Source organism: the organism of the source record quoted next (genome assembly GCF_019968955.1).
Source record: "MAG: Porospora cf. gigantea A chromosome Unknown PgA_NODE_411_length_19013_cov_343.844, whole genome shotgun sequence".
Lineage (NCBI taxonomy): Eukaryota > Apicomplexa > Conoidasida > Eugregarinorida > Porosporidae > Porospora > Porospora cf. gigantea A.
In genome coordinates this window covers 1-19,013 of record NW_027151681.1, presented here as the reverse complement: position 1 = coordinate 19,013, position 19,013 = coordinate 1, and the positions used below count along the sequence as shown (strand labels likewise).

Here is a 19,013-nt window from a genome sequence, read left to right as displayed (position 1 = left end):
GTCTTGTCCTTTACGACGCCGTCCTGGATGGGCACGTTGAAGTCAACGCGCATCAAAATACGCTTGCCGGCCAAGTCAGCAGCGATGTCGTTGATCGAGAGTTTGTTGCTGAGCATCAGAAATAGAGATTTCACATACAACACATATACTCCACCCCACTACTCCACGTCAAACCCGAACTCTCCCTCCTCGTCAGCTATCTGGATTGCCAAGCGAATGACGTCTGAGGACTGGTCGAACCCCTCGCCTGCGAGGATGCTGTTAGTAGACCACGAAGGGCGTGGGTGGGCCAAAGGGAGGAGCCAGTCGCTGCTCGAGAGATGAGGCGGCGGCGGTGAGGTGGAGCTCAACCGCATGCTGGTCTTGCGAGCGGACTTGATGGTGGTTAGGTTGCGTCGGGCAGGAGATTCCGCTTGACAACGAGTCTTCGACGCCGTCGACTCGAACGATGACACGCGTCCATCCTGTAGCAGCAGGCGTTGGAGCCCTAAGACTGACATGGACCTCTTCCACTGCCTGGAGCTCAGCTGGTCATCCATCATCGCCAGCGTCTGCACCGACACGCCAGACATCGCGTCGAAAGTATCTACGGGCTTGAAAGCGCAGGGTGACTCGGTCGGCCCCACAGCCTCGACGTCGTCGCTGTCGATGAGGGGCTGTGCTAGGAAGTCTCTGACCACGCGGACGCACTCGAACGGCATGTCAGACAGTAGCACGTGCCCGGCTCCGCCAAAGGTTGCAATGGTCAAGTTCGAAGGATACCGCTGGCGCAGGGTTTCCTCGTAGTACTTGAACGGCACAATATAGTCTTTGTCGCCCCAACCGAACAGCATGGTGACATTGCACTGGCCCAGTGAGTCAAACGCATGCTGGTCCCCCCACAGCTTCAGCGTACGCCCCACCGTGATCACCGTTCGCAGGTTACGGACGCTGACCTCCTTCCAGTCAGCGGGTTCCGAATGCAGGCGGGGGGGGTTGTTGTAGTGGTGTGCAGTCCGCTCGTGGTCGCATCGGGAAATAAGCGCCGCTAGGAAGCGTGTCACGACAGGTTGGCACGCTGCGAAGGCTCGGGAATGAAGAACGCTGCGTTACCGCTGTCAAGGTGCCCACGAAATGAACCACGGACGCGAAATTAGGCCTGCAGGCGCCAAGAGCACCAGCCTATCGACCAGCTGGGGGAACTGTCCAGTGTAACGCACGGCTACGTAGCCACCCATGGAGAACCCGAGCACGCTGTGGTTGGCGGAAGCTGGGACCCCCGCGGCCTGCAGCACGTCTCGCACCTGCTCTACGAGAAGGAGGGCTGAGTCCTCGACCTGGTCAGGCAGGTCTGAGGATAGGCCGTGGCCGAAAAAGTCGAAGGCAATCACGCAAAACCCCCTGTTCATCAGCTGCGCGGCGAGGAACTCGAACTGCCCGCACGAAGCCAGCATACCATGCAGACATATCACGATCGGATTGCTCACGGCGCCCTTAACGAAGTCTCTGGGTCACGAGTAGGCGCCGCGCGTACAGTTTGTGCTCCCTCGGTCGGTGATCAGCGTTTGGCAACGGACATAGGGGGAGTCCCCTTTCAGCTCACGGGAGAGAAAGGCACCCATTTAGATTGATTCATTTTCACACAGACTGACGTATGCTTGGAGGCGAGCTCGTGTATTGGGCTCCTGTACAGTGGACGCTAAGTCAGTCAGGGTGGCCACTGCGGTAACGGGAATGGCCAGGTCGTGGGATAATTCTTCAAGGGCAGTCAGGCCACTGCTCATGCGTTCTTGCCGGTCCAATAGTACACACACTCCAACAAGCTCGCAGCCCGACTCATGCAGCAACTGCGCCGCTTCGCGCACAGCGGTGCCCGCAGTGATGACGTCATCCACAAGGTACACGCGCGGTTGGCGGCCGCTTCGGAGGATGCGCTCCACGGTTCGGACTGCGCCCACGAGCTGACCCCCCTCGCCGTGGTCCTTAAAGGTCTTGCGGTTGAAAAGGTACTCGACAGGTACACCCAGCCGCCCGCTCATGGCAATGGCCGCGCAGCACGCCAGCGGGATGCCTTTGTACGCAGGCCCGAAGAGCACATCGAAGACAATGCCAGACTCTGAGATGGTCTTGGCGTAGCAGTCGCCAATCACGCTGAGGTCGCTGCCAGCGCTAAACCCGCCAGCGTTAAAAAAGTAGGGCGATTGTCGGCCCGATTTGAGGGTGAAGTCGCCGAATGACAGACACTGTATGGTTTCAAAATTCGGCCTCACTTCGCGTTCAATTGCAAGCTTCAAGAACTCGTCCATTGTCGCGGCGTTCTCCTTTCTATATTATGTTAGATTGCTATTTACAGTCGTTCTTATGTCGGATGGCTATTCAACACACATACTTCGTGACGAAAACTTCGACGAAGTCACACAAATCCTTTGCAGCCTCGCGACCAGCCTCGAGCACTTCCTCATGATTGGCGAATTCGGTAACTGAGTAGTCCATCACGGCGGCGTTCGTCACGAGCGTAAACCCAAATACCTTCATTCCCGCGTGAGCTGCTACAATTACCTCCGGAACAGTCGACATGCCGACGACGTCGGCGCCGACAGTGCGCGCCATCCGATACTCAGCAATGGTCTCGTAAGACGGGCCCCCTAGCATCATGTAGACACCCTCCTTTAGCCTCTTGCCCACAGCCATCTCCTCGGCGGTCTCCTTGGCCATCGCGAGAGCTTGACGGTCGAACGCGGCCGACATGGGCGGGAATCGCGGTCCGAACTCCTCAATGTTCGGCCCCTGCAGCGGGTTGATGCCAGCCACCCCAGGCATGTTGAGGTAGTCCTTGATAAGCATGACGTCTCCCACCTTGAAGTCGGGGTTAACGGATCCGGCAGCGTTGGAAACGATGAGCTTATCGATGCCCATGAGCTTGAACACGCGCACAGGAGAAGTAGTCTTCCAGACAGGGTGACCTTCGTAGAGGTGAAGGCGACCCTTCATGGCGACCACAGGTATTCCGTTGAGCTTGCCAATCACCAGACACCCTGCATGCCCAGGGACCGTAGAACGCGGAAAGTTGGGAATGTCCTCATAAGGGATCGTGACCGCTTCTTCAATGCGGTCAGCGATAGTTCCTAGGCCGGACCCGCATATGATGGCGATCTCCGGCTTGACAGGGGACAGCTTCAAAATAAAGTCTGCCATATCCTGGTAGTCAGCGAAAGCGAAAGGAGTGCTCACCATTCTGAATGGTTGTCTTAATGGATTATTAATTTTGTGTGTGGGCTGTGTGTCTCATGCTTACGTCGCCAGCTATTACCGCACCTCCCAAAGCTCGCGGCTGCTCCAAGCGGGCTTGTTCAGTGACAATGTCGTGGACCCGCTAAATCACAGGCAATATTGCAAATACGCTCCATGGCTATCTCCAGCCTGATCGCCCGAAGGCAGCTCAAGCTGGACTTCGACGATAGTGTCCGCAGATCCGGCCGTCGGCTCGAGGTGCTGCGCGTGGTTGCCCAGGTTATCTGGTGCGTGCTGCTCGCCACCGTTCCCACTCCGCACTCGTTTCTGTCGCGAGTGGTGGTACTGCTAAGCGTGGCCGCGCTGTTTGAATGCGGAGTTTTCTTTTTCAAGCGGCAGGCCAAGCCTGTGCTGTACCGGCGGCGTGTGCTGTTGCTTGGCATGCTGGTGCAGCTGGCAGCGCTGGGTCTGCTGGCTGCCTTCCCTGAGGAAGGTCGGCCTCCTGTCTCGTTTTCCGACAGCCAAGCCGAGAACGTAAGATGCGGGTCGCTCTGCTGAGACAGATCGTTGTTGCTCCTACTGGGGGGCAGCCGTTGGGCGTGGATGGTCGCACCGCGCAAATCTTACGCTTGGCGGTGGATCCTGACCATTGGGACACCACCGTGAGCACCGACACGGTCTCTGTGGTCATACCCGTGCGTAACGAAGAGGAGTGGATCCACAAGACTGTCAAGTACACTATGCAAGCCACTCCCGCCGATATGCTGCTGGAGATCATTGTGATCGACGATGCGTCTCGTATCCCAGTGGAGCACCACTTGAAGAACCAGCTGACTGCGGCGGAGCTGGCGAAGGTCCAGGTGATCAGGCTTGACGAGCCCAACGGCCTTATTCGTGCACGCATCCTAGGAGCCGACGTGGCGCTGGCCCCCAATATATTCTTCATGGACGGGCATTGCCGTCCGTACGAGGGATGGCTACCACCTCTGTTGAAGCATCTGAAGTTGAATTATAAGCGGATCGCCTGCCCAGCCATTTATGACATAGATCGCTATACCTGGGCCCAGAAGGGTACCAGTGGAGCCAAGATGATGTTCGACTGGACCTTCGAGTTCGGATGGCAGGAGGACCTCACGGATGAGGTGCCCATCAGCGCTGGTGGCGTGTTGGCGTTGACCAAAAAGTGGTGGGTGCAGAGTGGGCGCTACGATCCGGGGATGCTGGAGTGGGGAGGTGAAAATCTGGAGCAGTCTATGCGTTGTTGGATGTGCGGCGGAGAGATCTACGCCGAGAAGGAGTCCAAGGTTGGTCATATCTTCGATCGCCCGCCGAAACCCGACCCCAACGGAGATCTGGTCCGTCAAGTGCAACGAAACCAGAAGCGCGTAGGCCGGGTGTGGCTAGACGACTATTACAAGTACATGCAAGAGTACCACTCAATCATCAACACCCTCGACGAGGGCGTCGGAGTGGAGGAGCGCGCAGGTCTACGCACACAGCTTCACTGCAATTCGTTCCAGTGGTTCGTCAATCGATTTCGGAATAGTTTCGAGCGGAACCAGCTGCTAAAACACCAGTATCACCACATTCGCCATAGAAGTCTTCGCATGTGCTTGTCGCTGGTGAACTTCCCGGACCCCGCGAAGGGCGACATACGGTCCCAGTATCCTTATCTGACGCTGCAACCCTGTGACCCGAGTAACAGGATGCAGCAGTGGCAAGTGGTGGCTGGACGTCGTATGCTGGAGAATCACGGAGGACAGAAGTGCCTAGACAACAAAGGATGGGTCCAGGGCGCCCGCACAGACTCCTTCCCCCTGTCTGACCGACACGCTATCGCTTTCATGTGCGACTGGAACGGCACCTTCCAACGAACTAATACGCACCAGTTTTGGCAGTTTGACGCGTGGGAACCGAGAAGCAGCTCAGCCGATAAAATTGATGCCACGGGGACTCAGAGAGAAGGTTTCAGTGGGCGCATCTTTACCGCCGACACTGAGGTCGCGCGCTCTGAGGTGAACGGCAACGACGTCGTGGACGTCCTTAAGACCCACGCTCAAGATCCCCAAAGCGTTTGTCTGGCTGCTCGAGAGGTAGGGGCCAAGGAGTACCACGTCGTAGTGGAGTCGTGCTCTGCGAGGAACAACACAAGTCAGGAGTGGGTGTGGCTGTGGTGACTAATGGTCTGTGCAGTCAAACTTTATTGCGAATATTGCAATTTCGAAAATGCTTCTGCATTCGGAATCGGTTACGGGCATGGTGCCTGGCAGCTCTGCAGAGACAGGTGAGTGTCTTTGCGAAAGTAGGAAAATTGCGATCCATTTCTGTGCTAATTTTCGGCCAGACATCAAGCCTGACGCGCCATGGTATCGTGCGCACCAGACTGAGGTGTCTCAGGTCATTAGATGCATGCTGGAGGAGTCCGAGCGGAGCAATGCCCGCTGTCGGCGGACACGAAGCACCAAGGTCGAACTCGAGGTGCTGGACCCAGGCTTCCTCCCCTTGGCTGAGGCGGCGAGGACGGAGCTGCTATTGTCACTGGAGTCCTTTATTGTGCAGTGGATGAAGGAGAGAGGTCACCATGTTCCACCTGACGCCACTACCGTCTCTCTGACGTTGCCGGCCAAGGCTCCCATTGTGACCTGCATTAAGATTTGTATGACCCGTGTTCCCCCGTCGTTCGACTTGCTGGTGCCTAACGCCTGCAATTGGCACGAGCTGCGGTGCAAGCTGGGTTGTTGGCTGTGGAAATCGATTAAGAACGAGATGACCGACGGGCTAGCTGGCAAGCTGTTTGGGAAACCCGAATTGCAACTGACAATGACGTTTAACATGTCCTCCACCGACATGCGGGCAGTGCCCCTTACTGGCCAGCGCCTATTTGACATCATGTGGGCCATTATGGGTCCGGCGTGCGTGGCGCTGGGGGAGTTCTGCAGCACCAGCCACACCGCGAGCGACCACAGGTCGAAAATCAGCAGCGTTTTTCTTCTGGACGACTTCTTCATGAAGTTCCTCGCCCAGAGGGTGATCTTTTTGGTGGAGAAGATTCAGCTTGAGAAGGCTGAGGAGGCCATTAAGGAAGAGTCGGAAATGACGGAGAGGAAGAGGAAGAGAAACGATGAGGAGGAACGCCCAAAACGTCGGCGCTTAGAGCGCCGGGACACCAGCGATAACCTTCGGGAGCAACTAGAGAACCTCCGCCGCACTGAGAGAATGCGGCTAGAAAGCAGTGAGCTCCCAGATTGGGAAGTTCCTGCTCGGATGGACCCCACCCCGAACATTCCTGCCCTTCTCAAGTGGAAGGCCCCGGAGTCGATGCCGGCGGCCGCCAACGGTTACAAACTCCCGGCAGATGCAGGTCCGTTCCCACCGAAACCTATTTCAGACTTCGACTGGGAGGTCACTACCGGCGTCCTGAAATTCCTGCGCGACAGAGGTATCAACGTTCTCGTGTCTACGACACATAACATCGAGTTCCAAATCGACGAACTGATACACACAGCTTCGGACCCATTCGACACCTCCAAAGCTGCTAAGAGTGTGCCCAAGAAGAACCAGCGTCGGAAGGCACGGCTACACAGCCTCCTCGAGGGAGACATTCAGCTGGGCGCCCCTGACCCCCACGCCCACCTCTTCTCGATGCCAGAGTTCAAAGCCTTTGTTAGCGGCCAGGTTCATTTGTTTCATGATGCAGACACCGCTGCCGAGTCCTCGGACGAGCATGACATCTCTCACTACCTTTGATTCAACTCCGACATGCAACATAGGATTCTACTGGAAGCTCTGTGCCTTGTTAATGAGTCGCTGGGATCGTCGGGGCTTGGATAAGTGGGCGAGCCGCGTATTCCTGTGGGGTCCTCGGCGCCTCTCAGTCGGTACGATCCCCGCGCCAGGTGTCTCGTTGTCAGACTTTTCGCTCTCAGAGGAGTCGTCGTGTGGTTGGTCATCAGCTGGGTTCGCTTCACCGCATGCCAGCTCACTCTCATCGACCGCGGCATCATTCCACGAAGGGGATGCAGCTGGCCGCGCACCTTGCCGCACCAGTCGCCGACCCAGCGCTCGCTGAGTCACAGCTGGCGCTCGCCTAGTCAGAGGGACGAATCTAGTGCGAGTTTTAGCTGTGGCAGCTTGGGAAATAAGAGCCTTCCAGACATCGGAAGCGCCGTTTTCATGAAAATGCACTCGAGACATTATTGAAATATTTCTGACCCTTGGTTGCGTTTGAAAAGGATTGTGCAGGGCACAACATTTGAAACTGAAAATCTGCCAGTCAGAGGTTCTTCCTCATGTCGAAGGCTGCGAGACCATCAGGGTAGTAGTCCTCTACTTTCTGGTGTACGTAGTATCCATTCCGCCGATAGAACTGGACTGCAGCTGCATTGTCAATCCGCACATACAGATCGCAAAACCGCGCGCGAGCGGACTTTCCGGTTCGCTCCAGCTTCGTCAGCAGTGTTCTGGCCACTCCCGTGCCCCGGTACTCTGGGCAGACCGTGATAGCGGTCACATGGACGTGCCACTCCTCACCGACGCCTTCAGTTTTGCCCAGGACGTAGCCGATGATATCCCCAGTGGCGCTGGTAGCCACAAAGCAGCATTCCGGCCATCCGATAAGGTAGTTCAAGTAAAATTGGATGTGGAAGTTCTCAGTGAACGGGTCAACGTTAACGATATCGTACCGGAACAAGTCGTTCGCCAGAAAGGGTCTGAATGAGACGTCAACCATAAAGAGTCAATATTGGCTTGGTTTTAAAACGCAAGTGGCACTGATGGAGGCAGCAATAGCAGCCGGTCGCGTGCATTCAAAACAAAATCCTGATCCGGAGAGCTGAGAAAATGAGGCCCGATGTCATCCGAGTCTATCCGACGATACAGGCCAATAACAATATGGTGGTTCCTGAAGTGGTGGTCAAAGGCTTCGCCGAAAGTCTCAAACGCGTCATCTAATTTCTTGGAGCGCTGAATGCCATGTCCGTTGAAGGGGCACAGCTCATGCGCCGTTGGGTCAAGCAGGTTCCGCTCCATAGATAGTGGAGTGAGCCCGAGAAGAACACGAAAAACGGTGGAGTCCACGCTGAACTGAGACAGCGCTGGGTGCTGAAGCACCAGAGGCGTCAGCATCTCGTCAGACAGCACTGTGGACGCGGCAAAAGCAGGCGACCCGAGGAAATTTGAGGTCACAGCGTTGGCATGCATGTGCTCCACATTCCGGCTGTGGTTAAGGAGAAGGGTGACAGGTCGAGTTGCGACGTCGACTAGGCGGCTGAGTACGTAGTGGGTCACCAGCACACTACGGTCCTGCTCCGTGGTGCTCGTCGCGCCAGCGGCATCTAGATGTAATGGAAGGATCAAAAACCTGGACGCCTCGAAGACACCGCCGCGCTTCAGATCGCGGGTTTCCGTTGGAATGCCTTCCACAAGCCCCAGCCACGTCCCCCACTCCAGAGGGGCGTCCACCAGCACATCCAAACTGGAAGCCAACATGACGACGTTGTGCGTCTTAACGGTGTGGTAGTAGTGTAACAGATCCACCATCCCCAAGCAGGAGCCACATATTAACAGCAAAGGTTTGTAAGGATCTGCGAAATGTAGCCTGGCGTCACCGACGCTTTCGCGGAGTACTTGCCGGTTAAAAAAAACAGTTGCATCGTCCTTAGCCAACCTGGGACAAAACTCAAAAGAGTTCATCGTCGCCATGGTCTCCTTCCGAGTGATCAGCTGACGAATGTCGGACTCTGCAGAACACTCCAGATCTTCGTCTGAGGCGTCTGAAGAGTCATCCCTAGGGGAGGTGGCACAGTTGTATATGCCGGCGAGCAGCTTCGGCGACCGCGCGATGACGAGCAAATACTCTGCGGAGGCGTCGACGCGCTTGGTCTGGTCGAGGCTACAGTTCAGCCATAGATCCCAGGAGCTCTCTGGATCGATCGTCAGCAGACCGATGACCAGCACGTTGAACTCGTGGTAGAAGATCTCAACGATTTTGCGAAAAGGCATCGCGTGGGCCCAATGGGGTGGGGTGAAGCGAAACAGCTTCTTCCCGACGCCTCGAAGGTAGTTGCCATACCCTGACGCCTCCCCGAGTTTGCGATCCCGCAGGGCGGGTCCGTCAAAGTGGTGGAAGAGAGGTATTAGCGCCGCAATGATGCCTTGACAAGCGGTGGTATTCATGACGAGAAGGGCGTTTCTCAACTCCTCTACCACCACCAGGCTTCGGATATTCTCGGCCAGCAGATAGCGTTTCTCAACGGGGTTTTGCATAATCAGGGCTAGACTGTCGTGCTTCTCTGGGGGCAGCATCTCCTTCAACGCCAGCATACGTGAGAGGATCTGCCTGGAAGCGATCCACGGTGCCATAACGTGACGATGGTCACCACAGACGATGAATCCCTTGGACCGATGAATGCCTCGCAGGTCGAATATGTCCTTGATGGACCCGCCAACGCCAACCTCGGCTTCCTTTATCATCAAGGCGATGTTCATCGATGCCGCGGCATCCACGTTGCGTCTGTACAGTTCCCGATCCTCAGGAGTAACCACCACGATGTCCTTCACACGGCTCGGATCGCCTCCGTAGTCGTTAGCCAGCTCCACTTCGTTCATGATGTGCAAGAGGTCCGTCTGTGACACTCCGCCCACAACAACCAAGCAGTGGCTGAAATCTCGCGGAGGTTGGCCGATGGTGGTGGTTCGGCGCTGATTCAGCTCTGAGAGGTGGGAGAGTTCGTTGGGAATCCACAGGATGAGCATTATGATAAAAATCGAGCAGAGGACGCGCCCTTCGGCAGTTTGAGGGGACATGTCCCCATATCCGACAGTTGATAACGTCACAATGGCGAAGTACATCCATTCCACAAAGCTACTGGACCAGTCAGAGCCAGTCACCACTCCTGCCGCCGTGACGCCTTCGTACGTGAACTCTGCTGAAGCGAAGGACAAAAGGAGAATGCCCAAAGCAAAGCAGAGTTGCACCAGCCTGGACTTCGTAATGTCACGCGAGAGACCGTCGAAGCTCATGAGGCGCACTATCATGAACAGTCGCAGCCAGCGGAGCCATCCGAGCTGGTGCATGTACAGAGATCCACTGGTGTAGTAAAGAATAATGAGCGCTGGTGGAAGAGCTGTGATTTCCACCCAGCACGACAAGGATAGTAGGTAAGGGGTTAGTGAGGGCTGCGCTACTGTCTTGAATGCGAAGTCGAACATGCCGCCGATCACGAAGATAGCCTGTGCCACCTCCAGATCCCAAGGAATCAGGGAAACGTCCCACGCTACCCACACGCTATCCCTTCTCCAGTAGCCGGTCGAGAACAACCACAGGCACATCCACCCTACGTTCCAGCAGAGCGACAGCATCCGCCAAGACTCACCGAGCGAGTACGTATACATGAGAAGCCGCAAGTCAGCCAGTTTAACAAACCGAGGCGGGGCGTCGGTGCTGATGGACTGGAGGAGTGGAGGCACCTCGATCATTTTGCTGCTGGCCCCCGCCCTCATCCCAATGTTCAAGTCATCAAATCTGTTGTGTAGCTTCAGACAGCCGACGTAGGTCGAGGCGGGCAGCCAGTACCCCTCGGAGTGGCTTCGTTCCACGTAGCGCATGAAATCCAGAAGAGACACGAGCACGAACCACAAGGCAAGCGTACCGGCACATAACGCGGCGACCACTGCCCAGTCGGAGTCTCCCGTCACTCCCCTAACTTTCAAGGTGGTTGTGCCAAACCATACACACAGAGCGACTGAGGTTACGATGACTGTCACATCGACGACGCAGCGCATGTAGAGGCCCCAGAGGCTCTTCATGACCAAATAGGAATTTTGCCTGACGTGTGATTACGTCAACACTTGGGCGTACAGAATGGCGGCGCCATGAGGGAGCAGACGACGGCAAAGACATTGAAGGGTGTTGTCGGCCTCTGGGGGTTCCTGTCGCAGGCTACACAAAGAGAGTACGAGTTGGGGGGTAACTACAGGGCAGTACCGCCGTAGAATGTCGCGGACGGCGACGCCCCAGACCGCTCGGCCGACGAGATCTCTCATCTCCTCGACGCACAGAGTCAACAAGTCAGAAGTCAACTCTTTCGTCACGTTGGACCGGGCCCAGCGGAGGAAGAACCTGTCGCCACCAACGTCCCCCGAAACCGCACGAAGAGCAGCTCTGATGGCTACCACGTGGCAAAGCCAAGGAAAAGCGCGGTCACGTAGCATCAGAGACACCAGCGCAACGACCATGGCGCTGGCCGTAGGGCCCGTCAACGCTACTCGAGAGGGCTCTTCAGGCCAACTACAGAGAGGCCAGTCGGTAGGCTCGACATTTTGGGAGGGAACAGCGAGGACTTCCTCGATCTGGATTCCGATGCACTGCTCATGGCAACATAGTCGCTCTGACGGGAACCATACAAGGCCTTCATCTAAGTATCCTTCCGCCAAGAACAAGTACCAGAAAAGATCTGGAAGGCCGCTGTCTGCTCCCTTTAGGGTGGCGCGCAGCGCCGCCTGGTACCCGGCGGGTGAGTCTCCTACAGGGCCTACACGCCCGGGGTGGGCCAGCAGGTGCTGCACCGCCCAAGTGGCCAGTCTCTGCCAGAGATCCTTGTCGAAGCAGGGTATCCTCCATTCCAGTGTCAGAGCGGCTACCTCGCGGACGCATGTCTCGTGGATGTCTTGCAGAGCCCGTGCCAGCCTGACGGCCCGACCCGCGATGTACAGCGAGTGCGAACTACGCGTAAGCGCTGGACTCTGCACTCGCTGGCGCTTAGTAGGAGGGCACTGAATCTCGCGAGCGTACTTATCCCTTAAGGTCGGCCGCTTTCGAAGCAGGATGTCTGCGTTGGGGATGTCCTCGACCAGTGAAACTCCCGAGGTCTGCAAGTGCGCCCCCATGCCCCTCACGTCGGAGACGACCACCAGTCTGTATGAACGCACCTCTGCGGTCTCACGGCTGGATTTCGCGCCAGCATATCTGGAGCGCATAGCGAATCGATTCGGATGCGGCAGCAGGCTCGGCCAGCTTGTGTGAAGAACTGTTCCGTGGGTCGCAGAGACCGCACCCCAGCGGCTTGGCTGGCTCCATAGGAGCCCCTTCCGCCCTGATCAGCAACCTCAGGCTCACGGCCGAGGCAACACAGGCGTCATCATGGCACCGACCAGCCGCTTCCACTGCAAGCTGATCGAGCATAATCTCGAAGTCAGCCTCAGACGTCAAGCGTATGCCCCAGTTTACCTGGATGGTTATTTGCTCCTGCATCCCATGGAACGGAGCTGGCACTGGTCTAGGGTCGTGCCCTTCCGCAAAGCGCGAGAGCTTCAGCCCCAGAGCCTCCCCCACCACCATCTTCAAGCCGGCCACTGTGGTCCTGTCCTGCAAATCGCCGCAAGTGACCAGCCCCTCTTCACGAAGCTGCTGCTCAATCCGGGCCCCCACACCAGGCAAATCCCGCAGCATCCACTGGCGCATCCACAGCCTTATCGCGGGCCAGGGGTCCAGCAACTCGACCGGGATGGCACCGTCGACCTCGGCTAAGGCCTCGAGACGCCTCCAGCCTTCTTGGACCACTGGACTGCTGACCAGCGGCGGCGCAGCGCTGACACCTTCAACCCGAAGTAGTGTCGGGTTTTCCGAGAGGTAACAGGCCGTGTCGAGCACTCCGCGGGGTACCGGCTTCGCCTGGAGGCCAGCCAGCTTCGCCAAAAGCAGGTTAGGACCGATACCCACGGATACCGCGATTCTGGTGGCCTTCAGTACGGCATCCCGAACGTACGACGCGATGTATGCAGCCTGGGCACATTCGCCCTCGTCAACGAGCTGGAGATAGGCCTCGTCACAGGACGCCGGCAGCACTCTGTCAGTGACCTCAGAGAGTATGGAGAACAGCTGCAGAGAGCACTCCTTGATCCCCTCGAAATCGTAAGGTACTGTGATTAGCGAGGGACACAACTTCTTTGCGGAGCTGACCCATTGGCCGTTATGCACGCCATAGGCTCGCGCTTCGTAGTTGACGGAGGCCAGCTCGCTGTTGGACCCACCACCCGACCCGTGTGCCACGCCTACGGGCCGTCCACTCAAGTCTGGCCGAGATCGCAGCGCCACGTTCACGAAAAACGCGTCAAAGTCAACGTGCAGCACAATAGACTTGCGGTGCGGTGACCAGCGTCCGAGGCCGCTGCTGTCCGCCAACGACTCGAACGCCCGGAACCTGTATGCCTGCCGGAGCCACGAGCGCCAGCGCCCTAAAAGGTGCAGTCTCGACTGTTTGAAGTATGACTGTACGAATCCGGGGTCCGTGCACTTCAAAATCGCTTTGGGGAATAGCTCCCTTTGCTGTCGAGTGCTGATTTGTAGGCACTCTGGGAGGTAACGGGACTCGGGCAGCCGCTTACCGGCCTCCACACTATCCAGAATCCACGTGGAGGTCACCACCTGAAACCGAGAGAACTTCTGTCGCTCGCGCAGCTGCTTCCAGCGCTGGTTGCCCGCTGCAAGGTTGTCAGCCACCAGGTGCGTGTGGGTGCCCCCATACATGTCGTATTTCCCTCCGTGAGCAAAGAGTAGCCTCTTGAGCACTGCATCCGTAACGTCAGACTTTCCATTAATCAGAAAGCAACAGCCTTCAAAAATAGCGGAAACCACTTCAGCTCGCTCGCTCAGCTGCTCCTTGACCTTTTCATTCTTGCTCTGAATGTACTCACGGAATGAGTTCCATTTCCCTCCGCCAAATGCCATCTTTTACGTTAGATCCACAAAACTTAAAACTCGCACTAGCCATCTCTTCTTCCATTTGCGCCTGCCTTCTGCATTACGGCTCTATGGTACGCAAAGGCCTGCTCCATCGACATTAGGCGGGGTACCGCTACAGGGGACCTCGAACAGGTGGCCGGAGGCGGTGCAGGCACCGATACCGCAGAGAAGGGAGCCGTAGCTTCTTCATCAGACTCCGACGAAGGGACGGACTCCGTCCCTTCGTCGGAGTACTCGTGTCGGTAGTTCTTTAACATGTCTTCCACGCTGTCTTTGATGGCGACACGGGCGTCACGGAAAGCGGCGAGGCAGGTCTGGTAGGCTGATGCGTGCCATTTTTGCTCTCTCACACGTTCCACAAGGTCCAAAGCACACTCGCCCTCCGCTACGTCAGTTCCCGCGCCTGTCTGGTGCATGAGGTGCCTTACCTGAACCTGCAGGCCTGTCAACTCCTTCAGCACTGCCATCCGCTGCTGGAACAGGTCAGTATTCCTTTGCGTCGCCTGCTGCTCCAACGCGCGCATCACAGCTACGAGCAAGAAACCCTGGTTGGTTCGATCCACGTAGTCGTAGTCGGATTTTTCCAAGACCGTCCGAGTAGTTTTCTGTAGGCAATCTGCTAGGCTCAGCTCCTCTACGAAGTCCTTCTCCGCTTGATCGTGTCGCTTTAGCAACTTGAGTAGCTCGGCCTGTCTTCGCCCAACGCTTCGGAAGGCCAGTCGCGCCTTCTGTGCGGTTCGCGGGTCAAACTGGGCTCCGGGGCTGAAGGTGCATTCCAGCAGAGCCTCCGCGGCCTTCGTTGCTGTCTCGTTGACCTTGACAGATCGGAGGTGCGTTTTGCGCGCTCGGTCTGTCTGTACGCACTTGTCATACCACATCTCCCATCTTTTGTTGGTGCACTGTTTTGACGGTGGTTCTTCCGTCTGTCTGTTTGGCACTCGCTTCTCGGCTGCCTGGCGGTAAAGACGGTCAAAAACCGATTCATCACGGTTAGGCAGCGTCACCATGAAGAAGATTGATTTCTGTGGTGCGATGTGCACCACCACTCCCGGACGTGCTCGTCGTCAACTAGCGACACATACCTAGGCAACAGAGGTTGATTGCGCACGAAAATCGGCAGATGCACATGGCTGAGCTAAAACGCCAACGGTCCGAGAGACGAGCCCAGCGCAAACGGCAGCAGGCCGCCGTACTGCCGTGTGAGGTTCGCCAGCTGCTTGAGGAAAAGTGTGACGGGCTGGTAGAGCGCGTGACGTGCATCAGCTCCCTCTGGCAGGGCTACGGCCACGTCTACCGGGTAGGCCTCCACTCGGGCCGAAGCCTAGTAGTCAAGCACATCCACGTTACTGGGGCTCGGGACCCCAAGACAGAGACGCGCATCAAGTCCTACGACGTGGAGGTCACTGCATTGGATGGCCTGGTTCGAGCGGGCCCGGTGCTGCCGGAGCTTGTGGCGGTGTACAGGGCGACTGATGGGGCTATATACATCTGCATGTCAGACCTCCTCTCCACCTGCCCGTTATCCACCGTCCGTGACGAGGCTGCGTCGGTAGTGCGAGATCTGGCCATCTTCCATGCGGCCAACATCGATGCTCACGTCTTGGAGGGCCTGTGGACCTACGGTACGTTCTGGGCCCTTGACAAGCGGCAGGCGGAGCTCGAGAACATGGAAGCCAACTGGCGCAACTTTCTAAGGGAATGTGGAGACGGCCACGGTTTGAACAAGCTGCTGGCCAGGCGACTTCGGGTTGCGGCGCCAGCCATATTCAAGAGGCTCACCGGGGTGGACCCCCCTTTGATTCCATCCACAGGGCGCGCCGCCTGTCAAAATCCGCGGTGGACAGCCGTTCACGGCGACTGCAAATCGGAGAACATGCTCTTCGGAGCGAAATCTATGGGGATTTATGACCTTCAATGGTCCGGTGGCGGTTTAGGAGTCCAAGACTTGGTTTACTACCTGCACTGCAACTGTGAGGATGTGGCGGAGCAAGAAGGGACTCTCAGTCGCCTTTATCTAGACACCTTTGTCAAGAGCCACCCCTATTCCCTGACGGATTTCCAGTGCGATTTCGAGGTGGCTCTGCTCGACCTGGTGCGGTTTATGCTGGGGTTTCGGATGGGTCTCTTTTTTTCGGACTATCTGTTCACACTCCGAAACGCTGATCGCATTTTGCTCCAAGCAGATGGCGGCAAGGTCCTGTCTGCAATGGACTATGCTGACCACCTCTGAGAGCACACTCAATCTATTTTCAAAGCTCTGTGGACATTGTGTAGAATCTGCAACACTTATTGCAATTAGACACTTATGCACTTAACACTCCTCACTTATGGAAGTCATGCCACTGAAATCAACTGGGGCTAAACTGAAACGCGCGCTCTTGCGGACGGACGTTTTTGGCTTGGGGCTGACACTCGGTAGGTCGACCTTTGTCTGCTCTAGAGTGCTCATAAGTTCCGCGAAATCCAGAGACACGTCGGGGAAGACGAATTGGCTGAGACGGCCGTTATCAGCAACGGACGCGATATTGGCGGTGCGTCTCAAATGCTGGCTGCATCTATCAACGACAGTCGACGTGGTAGTGGCGGGGCGTCTCATCTCCACAGGACTGCTGGCCTCCTCTTGGGCATGTATCGACACCCCGGAGAGCAAATCGGGAAGCTCACAAGCCGAGTCCGCCTCGTCAGGTATGGATACCAGTTTAGGGGGAGTGGAAAACAGTTTAGGGGGAGCAGTAAAGGGAGCAGTGTCTGGCTCGTCCAGAGCACGCAGAGTTCTCACTACAATGTCCTTAAGCGTTTCAAGATTGACTCCTTTCCACTCGAGGCAGTGGAAGAAGTCGGTGCCTGTAAGGGGCGAAATGTCCGCGGACTCCATGTAGGTGGGGTAGTTCTGCTTCCGGGCCGCTTTCAGAGCGCGGAAACTCTTGTACGCAGGGAATCGTAGCGCTACCATCCACTCGCGGTCGTTGGCGCGAAGTATGTAGACATTGTTGGCGACATGATGCACGTCACGGCATAGGGGCATGACCGTGACAATGTCCCCAACGTCCAGTTTCCTGGACTGCTCCAAAGGACCCACCAACGTCCTGTCGTTCGAGACATACAGAGTACCCACATCACCATCGATGTCCCGCATGAACTCGAAGTAGACGTGATGACCGCATGCCAACAGGCGGCGCTTGGAGTCGCCTGTCTCCAACATCCTCGCGGTCTTGAACAGCGACCGGACTTCGCAATCAGAAATCGCGGTGTCATTCACCAGTCTGGCACTCTCAGCCGCTTTCACCACATCCGCAGGCATATTTTCCGCAGGCACAATTTCCGCGCGCCCCTTTCCCTCGGCGAGCCGGGTTCGCTTGTGGGGAAAAAAAATACGACTCAGGCTCTCAGACCTCGATATGGTTCTCGATACTTTACTTGGTGCATTTCTCTCGTTTCTCTGCGCACGTTTCAAGCGGAGAGCGCTTAAAATGCTAGATGCTACAGCCACGCTAATATCGCCTTCTTTTGCAATCAGGCGCATAATTATGATTATCGTGATTTCATTCATGTATTGAGTGAGAAACGAGAGCACTCTCCTTGGAAATATCGGAGGTGCAAAAATGTTCAATCACCGCTCAACCAGAAATATGCCATTCAGTTCCACCTGTATCATGAACGCTTGCCTCCTCTGGAGGTACGTTCTTGTTCGCCCTGGGTCGCAGCATAATGGGCATCACGTCTGCGAATCGCTGCTGAAAGCCGACTACATGCAGAATATAGTCCAGCCCCATACGCCTTTCCTCGTCAGTGTACACGGATGCTACGAATCTTGCGACCTCCACCATCTTGTGCCCGCCGTTGACCATAGTAATGACCTTGCACGCCAGTGACTGGCAAGTGGTGGCGAGGATGAGGGCCCGCTCGAAGAAGGGGAAGCTCCGTCGCTCCACAATGCTGTGAAAATACCGGCAGCGGCGCTTGCTGGGGCACTGAGCCTCCTCTTTGAGCCCGGGGCTGCGGGGTCCCGGCGTCTTCCACGGGCGTGCCTCCGCGAGGCACGGCATCGTCCGCAAGAAAAGTGTGTTGGCCGTGAGCTGGCCCTCGCTGTGGGCGAAAGGGCATCTTTTTTGTCTGCAATGTAGGTCTGAACAAATGCGACACATGAAGAACTGGGGACGTTCGCGAACGGGCTCGTGATGCGCAAAGGTGCACAGGACGTCATCACACCGCTTTAGGGAACACTTCCGAGATCGAACGGTGGCCAAACTACGCATGAACTGTCCCCGACGACCTTGTGAATGGACATACCTCGACACAATCTCGTGCAAGCGTACTCCTTGGATCGGGCGCACCTTCAAGTCGGTGTTTGCCACCGGCATTGTCAGAAAATCCTGCATCTCTTTCTCGAAGGGTAGCATTGCGAAATACACAGCGGCAGCGGCGACGACTCGCCCCAGCACGTATGCATCCCGTGTCATTCGACCGCCGCGGGGCCTCGAAGGCGTCAAGCCGCGAGGCCCCCGCATATCCAGGGAGCCCCGGCTGTCCGACGATGACCTGCTTGTGGAGGGAATCATTGTAAAAAGTGGGAGACAAAAAATGATGATTACAGGTCAGTGGCGAGCAGGATCGGTGCTCAGATATTGCGAATGAATCCGATTGTCAGGTTGATCTCATGATGAGAATTTTGAAATTTTCATGTCAGAGGAGGAGTGGCATCCTCAGCATGAGACGCCACCTGATGTAGGAGAGGAATGGGACCCGGCACTGGACCTTGCTATTGTCAGTTCGGTGGAGGAGTGGAGAGAAGTAGACAACGAAATCTCAGGTATTCGCAAAGCGACCCTAACAGACACAGCGATATCCAAGAGACGAATAACAGAGAGCACACCGCAGGAGACTCGAGTCAACATCCAGAGGGCGCGTAACCGGTTAAGTGCCGCCAAGCACCGCATGAGGGTCAAAGACACCATTGAGCACCTTACGAAAACATGCCAGACTCACGAGAAGGCCAGGATCCAGGCCGAGGTTCAAAGTGAGTTTGCCACCAAGCAGGCTGAGAAGTACCGAGAGGAGAACG

At 56.6% G+C, this 19,013-nt stretch overlaps 13 protein-coding genes across 22 annotated transcripts; 4 read left to right on the top strand and 9 right to left on the bottom strand.

Annotated features, from left to right (window-relative positions):
• Window positions 1-158: 158 nt before the first annotated feature.
• Window positions 159-1,433, bottom strand: KVP18_000416 (uncharacterized protein; the record flags this gene model as incomplete). 3 transcript variants are annotated; one of them, XM_067956910.1, is made up of 2 exons in its annotated part: window positions 159-1,083; window positions 1,111-1,433. In XM_067956910.1, the coding sequence occupies 2 exons, from the start codon at window positions 1,431-1,433 to the stop codon at window positions 159-161; spliced, it is 1,248 nt and encodes a 415-aa protein (XP_067808794.1). The 3 variants fall into 3 exon arrangements, with proteins under 3 accessions (XP_067808794.1, XP_067808795.1, XP_067808793.1); XM_067956911.1 differs by lacking the exon at window positions 1,111-1,433 and having other exon boundaries at window positions 159-833; XM_067956909.1 differs by lacking the exon at window positions 159-1,083 and having other exon boundaries at window positions 1,098-1,433.
• Window positions 1,434-1,601: 168 nt separating this feature from the next.
• Window positions 1,602-3,213, bottom strand: KVP18_000420 (uncharacterized protein; the record flags this gene model as incomplete). Of its 3 annotated transcripts, XM_067956925.1 has the most annotated exons (3): window positions 1,602-2,222; window positions 2,250-2,304; window positions 2,369-3,213. In XM_067956925.1, the coding sequence occupies 3 exons, from the start codon at window positions 3,211-3,213 to the stop codon at window positions 1,602-1,604; spliced, it is 1,521 nt and encodes a 506-aa protein (XP_067808802.1). The 3 variants fall into 3 exon arrangements, with proteins under 3 accessions (XP_067808802.1, XP_067808803.1, XP_067808801.1); XM_067956926.1 differs by lacking the exon at window positions 2,369-3,213 and having other exon boundaries at window positions 1,602-2,285; XM_067956924.1 differs by lacking the exons at window positions 1,602-2,222; window positions 2,250-2,304 and having other exon boundaries at window positions 2,356-3,213.
• Window positions 3,214-3,384: 171 nt separating this feature from the next.
• Window positions 3,385-5,387, top strand: KVP18_000415 (uncharacterized protein; the record flags this gene model as incomplete). Of its 2 annotated transcripts, none has more annotated exons than XM_067956894.1 (2): window positions 3,385-3,744; window positions 3,801-5,387. In XM_067956894.1, 2 exons carry the CDS (start codon window positions 3,385-3,387, stop codon window positions 5,385-5,387), a joined length of 1,947 nt encoding a protein of 648 aa, XP_067808791.1. The 2 variants fall into 2 exon arrangements, with proteins under 2 accessions (XP_067808791.1, XP_067808792.1); XM_067956895.1 differs by having other exon boundaries at window positions 3,774-5,387.
• Window positions 5,388-5,436: 49 nt separating this feature from the next.
• KVP18_000421 (uncharacterized protein) lies at window positions 5,437-6,957 on the top strand (the record flags this gene model as incomplete). Of its 2 annotated transcripts, XM_067956928.1 has the most annotated exons (2): window positions 5,437-5,494; window positions 5,555-6,957. In XM_067956928.1, 2 exons carry the CDS (start codon window positions 5,437-5,439, stop codon window positions 6,955-6,957), a joined length of 1,461 nt encoding a protein of 486 aa, XP_067808805.1. The 2 variants fall into 2 exon arrangements, with proteins under 2 accessions (XP_067808805.1, XP_067808804.1); XM_067956927.1 differs by having other exon boundaries at window positions 5,437-6,957.
• Window positions 6,958-6,984: 27 nt separating this feature from the next.
• Window positions 6,985-7,404, bottom strand: KVP18_000419 (uncharacterized protein; the record flags this gene model as incomplete). Its single annotated transcript, XM_067956923.1, has 1 exon — window positions 6,985-7,404. The coding sequence occupies one exon, from the start codon at window positions 7,402-7,404 to the stop codon at window positions 6,985-6,987; it is 420 nt and encodes a 139-aa protein (XP_067808800.1).
• A 79-nt stretch (window positions 7,405-7,483) lies between these two features.
• Window positions 7,484-7,939, bottom strand: KVP18_000417 (uncharacterized protein; the record flags this gene model as incomplete). The annotated part of the gene is made up of 1 exon (XM_067956916.1): window positions 7,484-7,939. The coding sequence occupies one exon, from the start codon at window positions 7,937-7,939 to the stop codon at window positions 7,484-7,486; it is 456 nt and encodes a 151-aa protein (XP_067808796.1).
• Window positions 7,940-7,962: 23 nt separating this feature from the next.
• KVP18_000423 (uncharacterized protein) lies at window positions 7,963-11,016 on the bottom strand (the record flags this gene model as incomplete). Its single annotated transcript, XM_067956962.1, has 1 exon — window positions 7,963-11,016. The coding sequence occupies one exon, from the start codon at window positions 11,014-11,016 to the stop codon at window positions 7,963-7,965; it is 3,054 nt and encodes a 1,017-aa protein (XP_067808807.1).
• A 30-nt stretch (window positions 11,017-11,046) lies between these two features.
• Window positions 11,047-13,936, bottom strand: KVP18_000418 (uncharacterized protein; the record flags this gene model as incomplete). Of its 3 annotated transcripts, XM_067956921.1 has the most annotated exons (2): window positions 11,047-12,124; window positions 12,153-13,936. In XM_067956921.1, the coding sequence occupies 2 exons, from the start codon at window positions 13,934-13,936 to the stop codon at window positions 11,047-11,049; spliced, it is 2,862 nt and encodes a 953-aa protein (XP_067808798.1). The 3 variants fall into 3 exon arrangements, with proteins under 3 accessions (XP_067808798.1, XP_067808797.1, XP_067808799.1); XM_067956920.1 differs by lacking the exon at window positions 12,153-13,936 and having other exon boundaries at window positions 11,047-12,096; XM_067956922.1 differs by lacking the exon at window positions 11,047-12,124 and having other exon boundaries at window positions 12,149-13,936.
• Window positions 13,937-13,971: 35 nt separating this feature from the next.
• Window positions 13,972-14,958, bottom strand: KVP18_000422 (uncharacterized protein; the record flags this gene model as incomplete). Its single annotated transcript, XM_067956945.1, has 1 exon — window positions 13,972-14,958. One exon carries the CDS (start codon window positions 14,956-14,958, stop codon window positions 13,972-13,974), a length of 987 nt encoding a protein of 328 aa, XP_067808806.1.
• A 113-nt stretch (window positions 14,959-15,071) lies between these two features.
• On the top strand, window positions 15,072-16,181 carry KVP18_000424 (uncharacterized protein; the record flags this gene model as incomplete). Its single annotated transcript, XM_067956970.1, has 1 exon — window positions 15,072-16,181. The coding sequence occupies one exon, from the start codon at window positions 15,072-15,074 to the stop codon at window positions 16,179-16,181; it is 1,110 nt and encodes a 369-aa protein (XP_067808808.1).
• Window positions 16,182-16,262: 81 nt separating this feature from the next.
• Window positions 16,263-17,474, bottom strand: KVP18_005246 (uncharacterized protein; the record flags this gene model as incomplete). Its single annotated transcript, XM_067949645.1, has 1 exon — window positions 16,263-17,474. One exon carries the CDS (start codon window positions 17,472-17,474, stop codon window positions 16,263-16,265), a length of 1,212 nt encoding a protein of 403 aa, XP_067808812.1.
• A 94-nt stretch (window positions 17,475-17,568) lies between these two features.
• On the bottom strand, window positions 17,569-18,510 carry KVP18_000425 (uncharacterized protein; the record flags this gene model as incomplete). Of its 2 annotated transcripts, none has more annotated exons than XM_067956979.1 (1): window positions 17,569-18,510. In XM_067956979.1, one exon carries the CDS (start codon window positions 18,508-18,510, stop codon window positions 17,569-17,571), a length of 942 nt encoding a protein of 313 aa, XP_067808809.1. The 2 variants fall into 2 exon arrangements, with proteins under 2 accessions (XP_067808809.1, XP_067808810.1); XM_067956980.1 differs by having other exon boundaries at window positions 17,569-18,459.
• Window positions 18,511-18,631: 121 nt separating this feature from the next.
• KVP18_005245 (uncharacterized protein) lies at window positions 18,632-19,013 on the top strand (the record flags this gene model as incomplete). The annotated part of the gene is made up of 1 exon (XM_067949644.1): window positions 18,632-19,013. A coding segment is annotated over one exon (382 nt), but the record flags the coding sequence as incomplete, so codon positions are not given.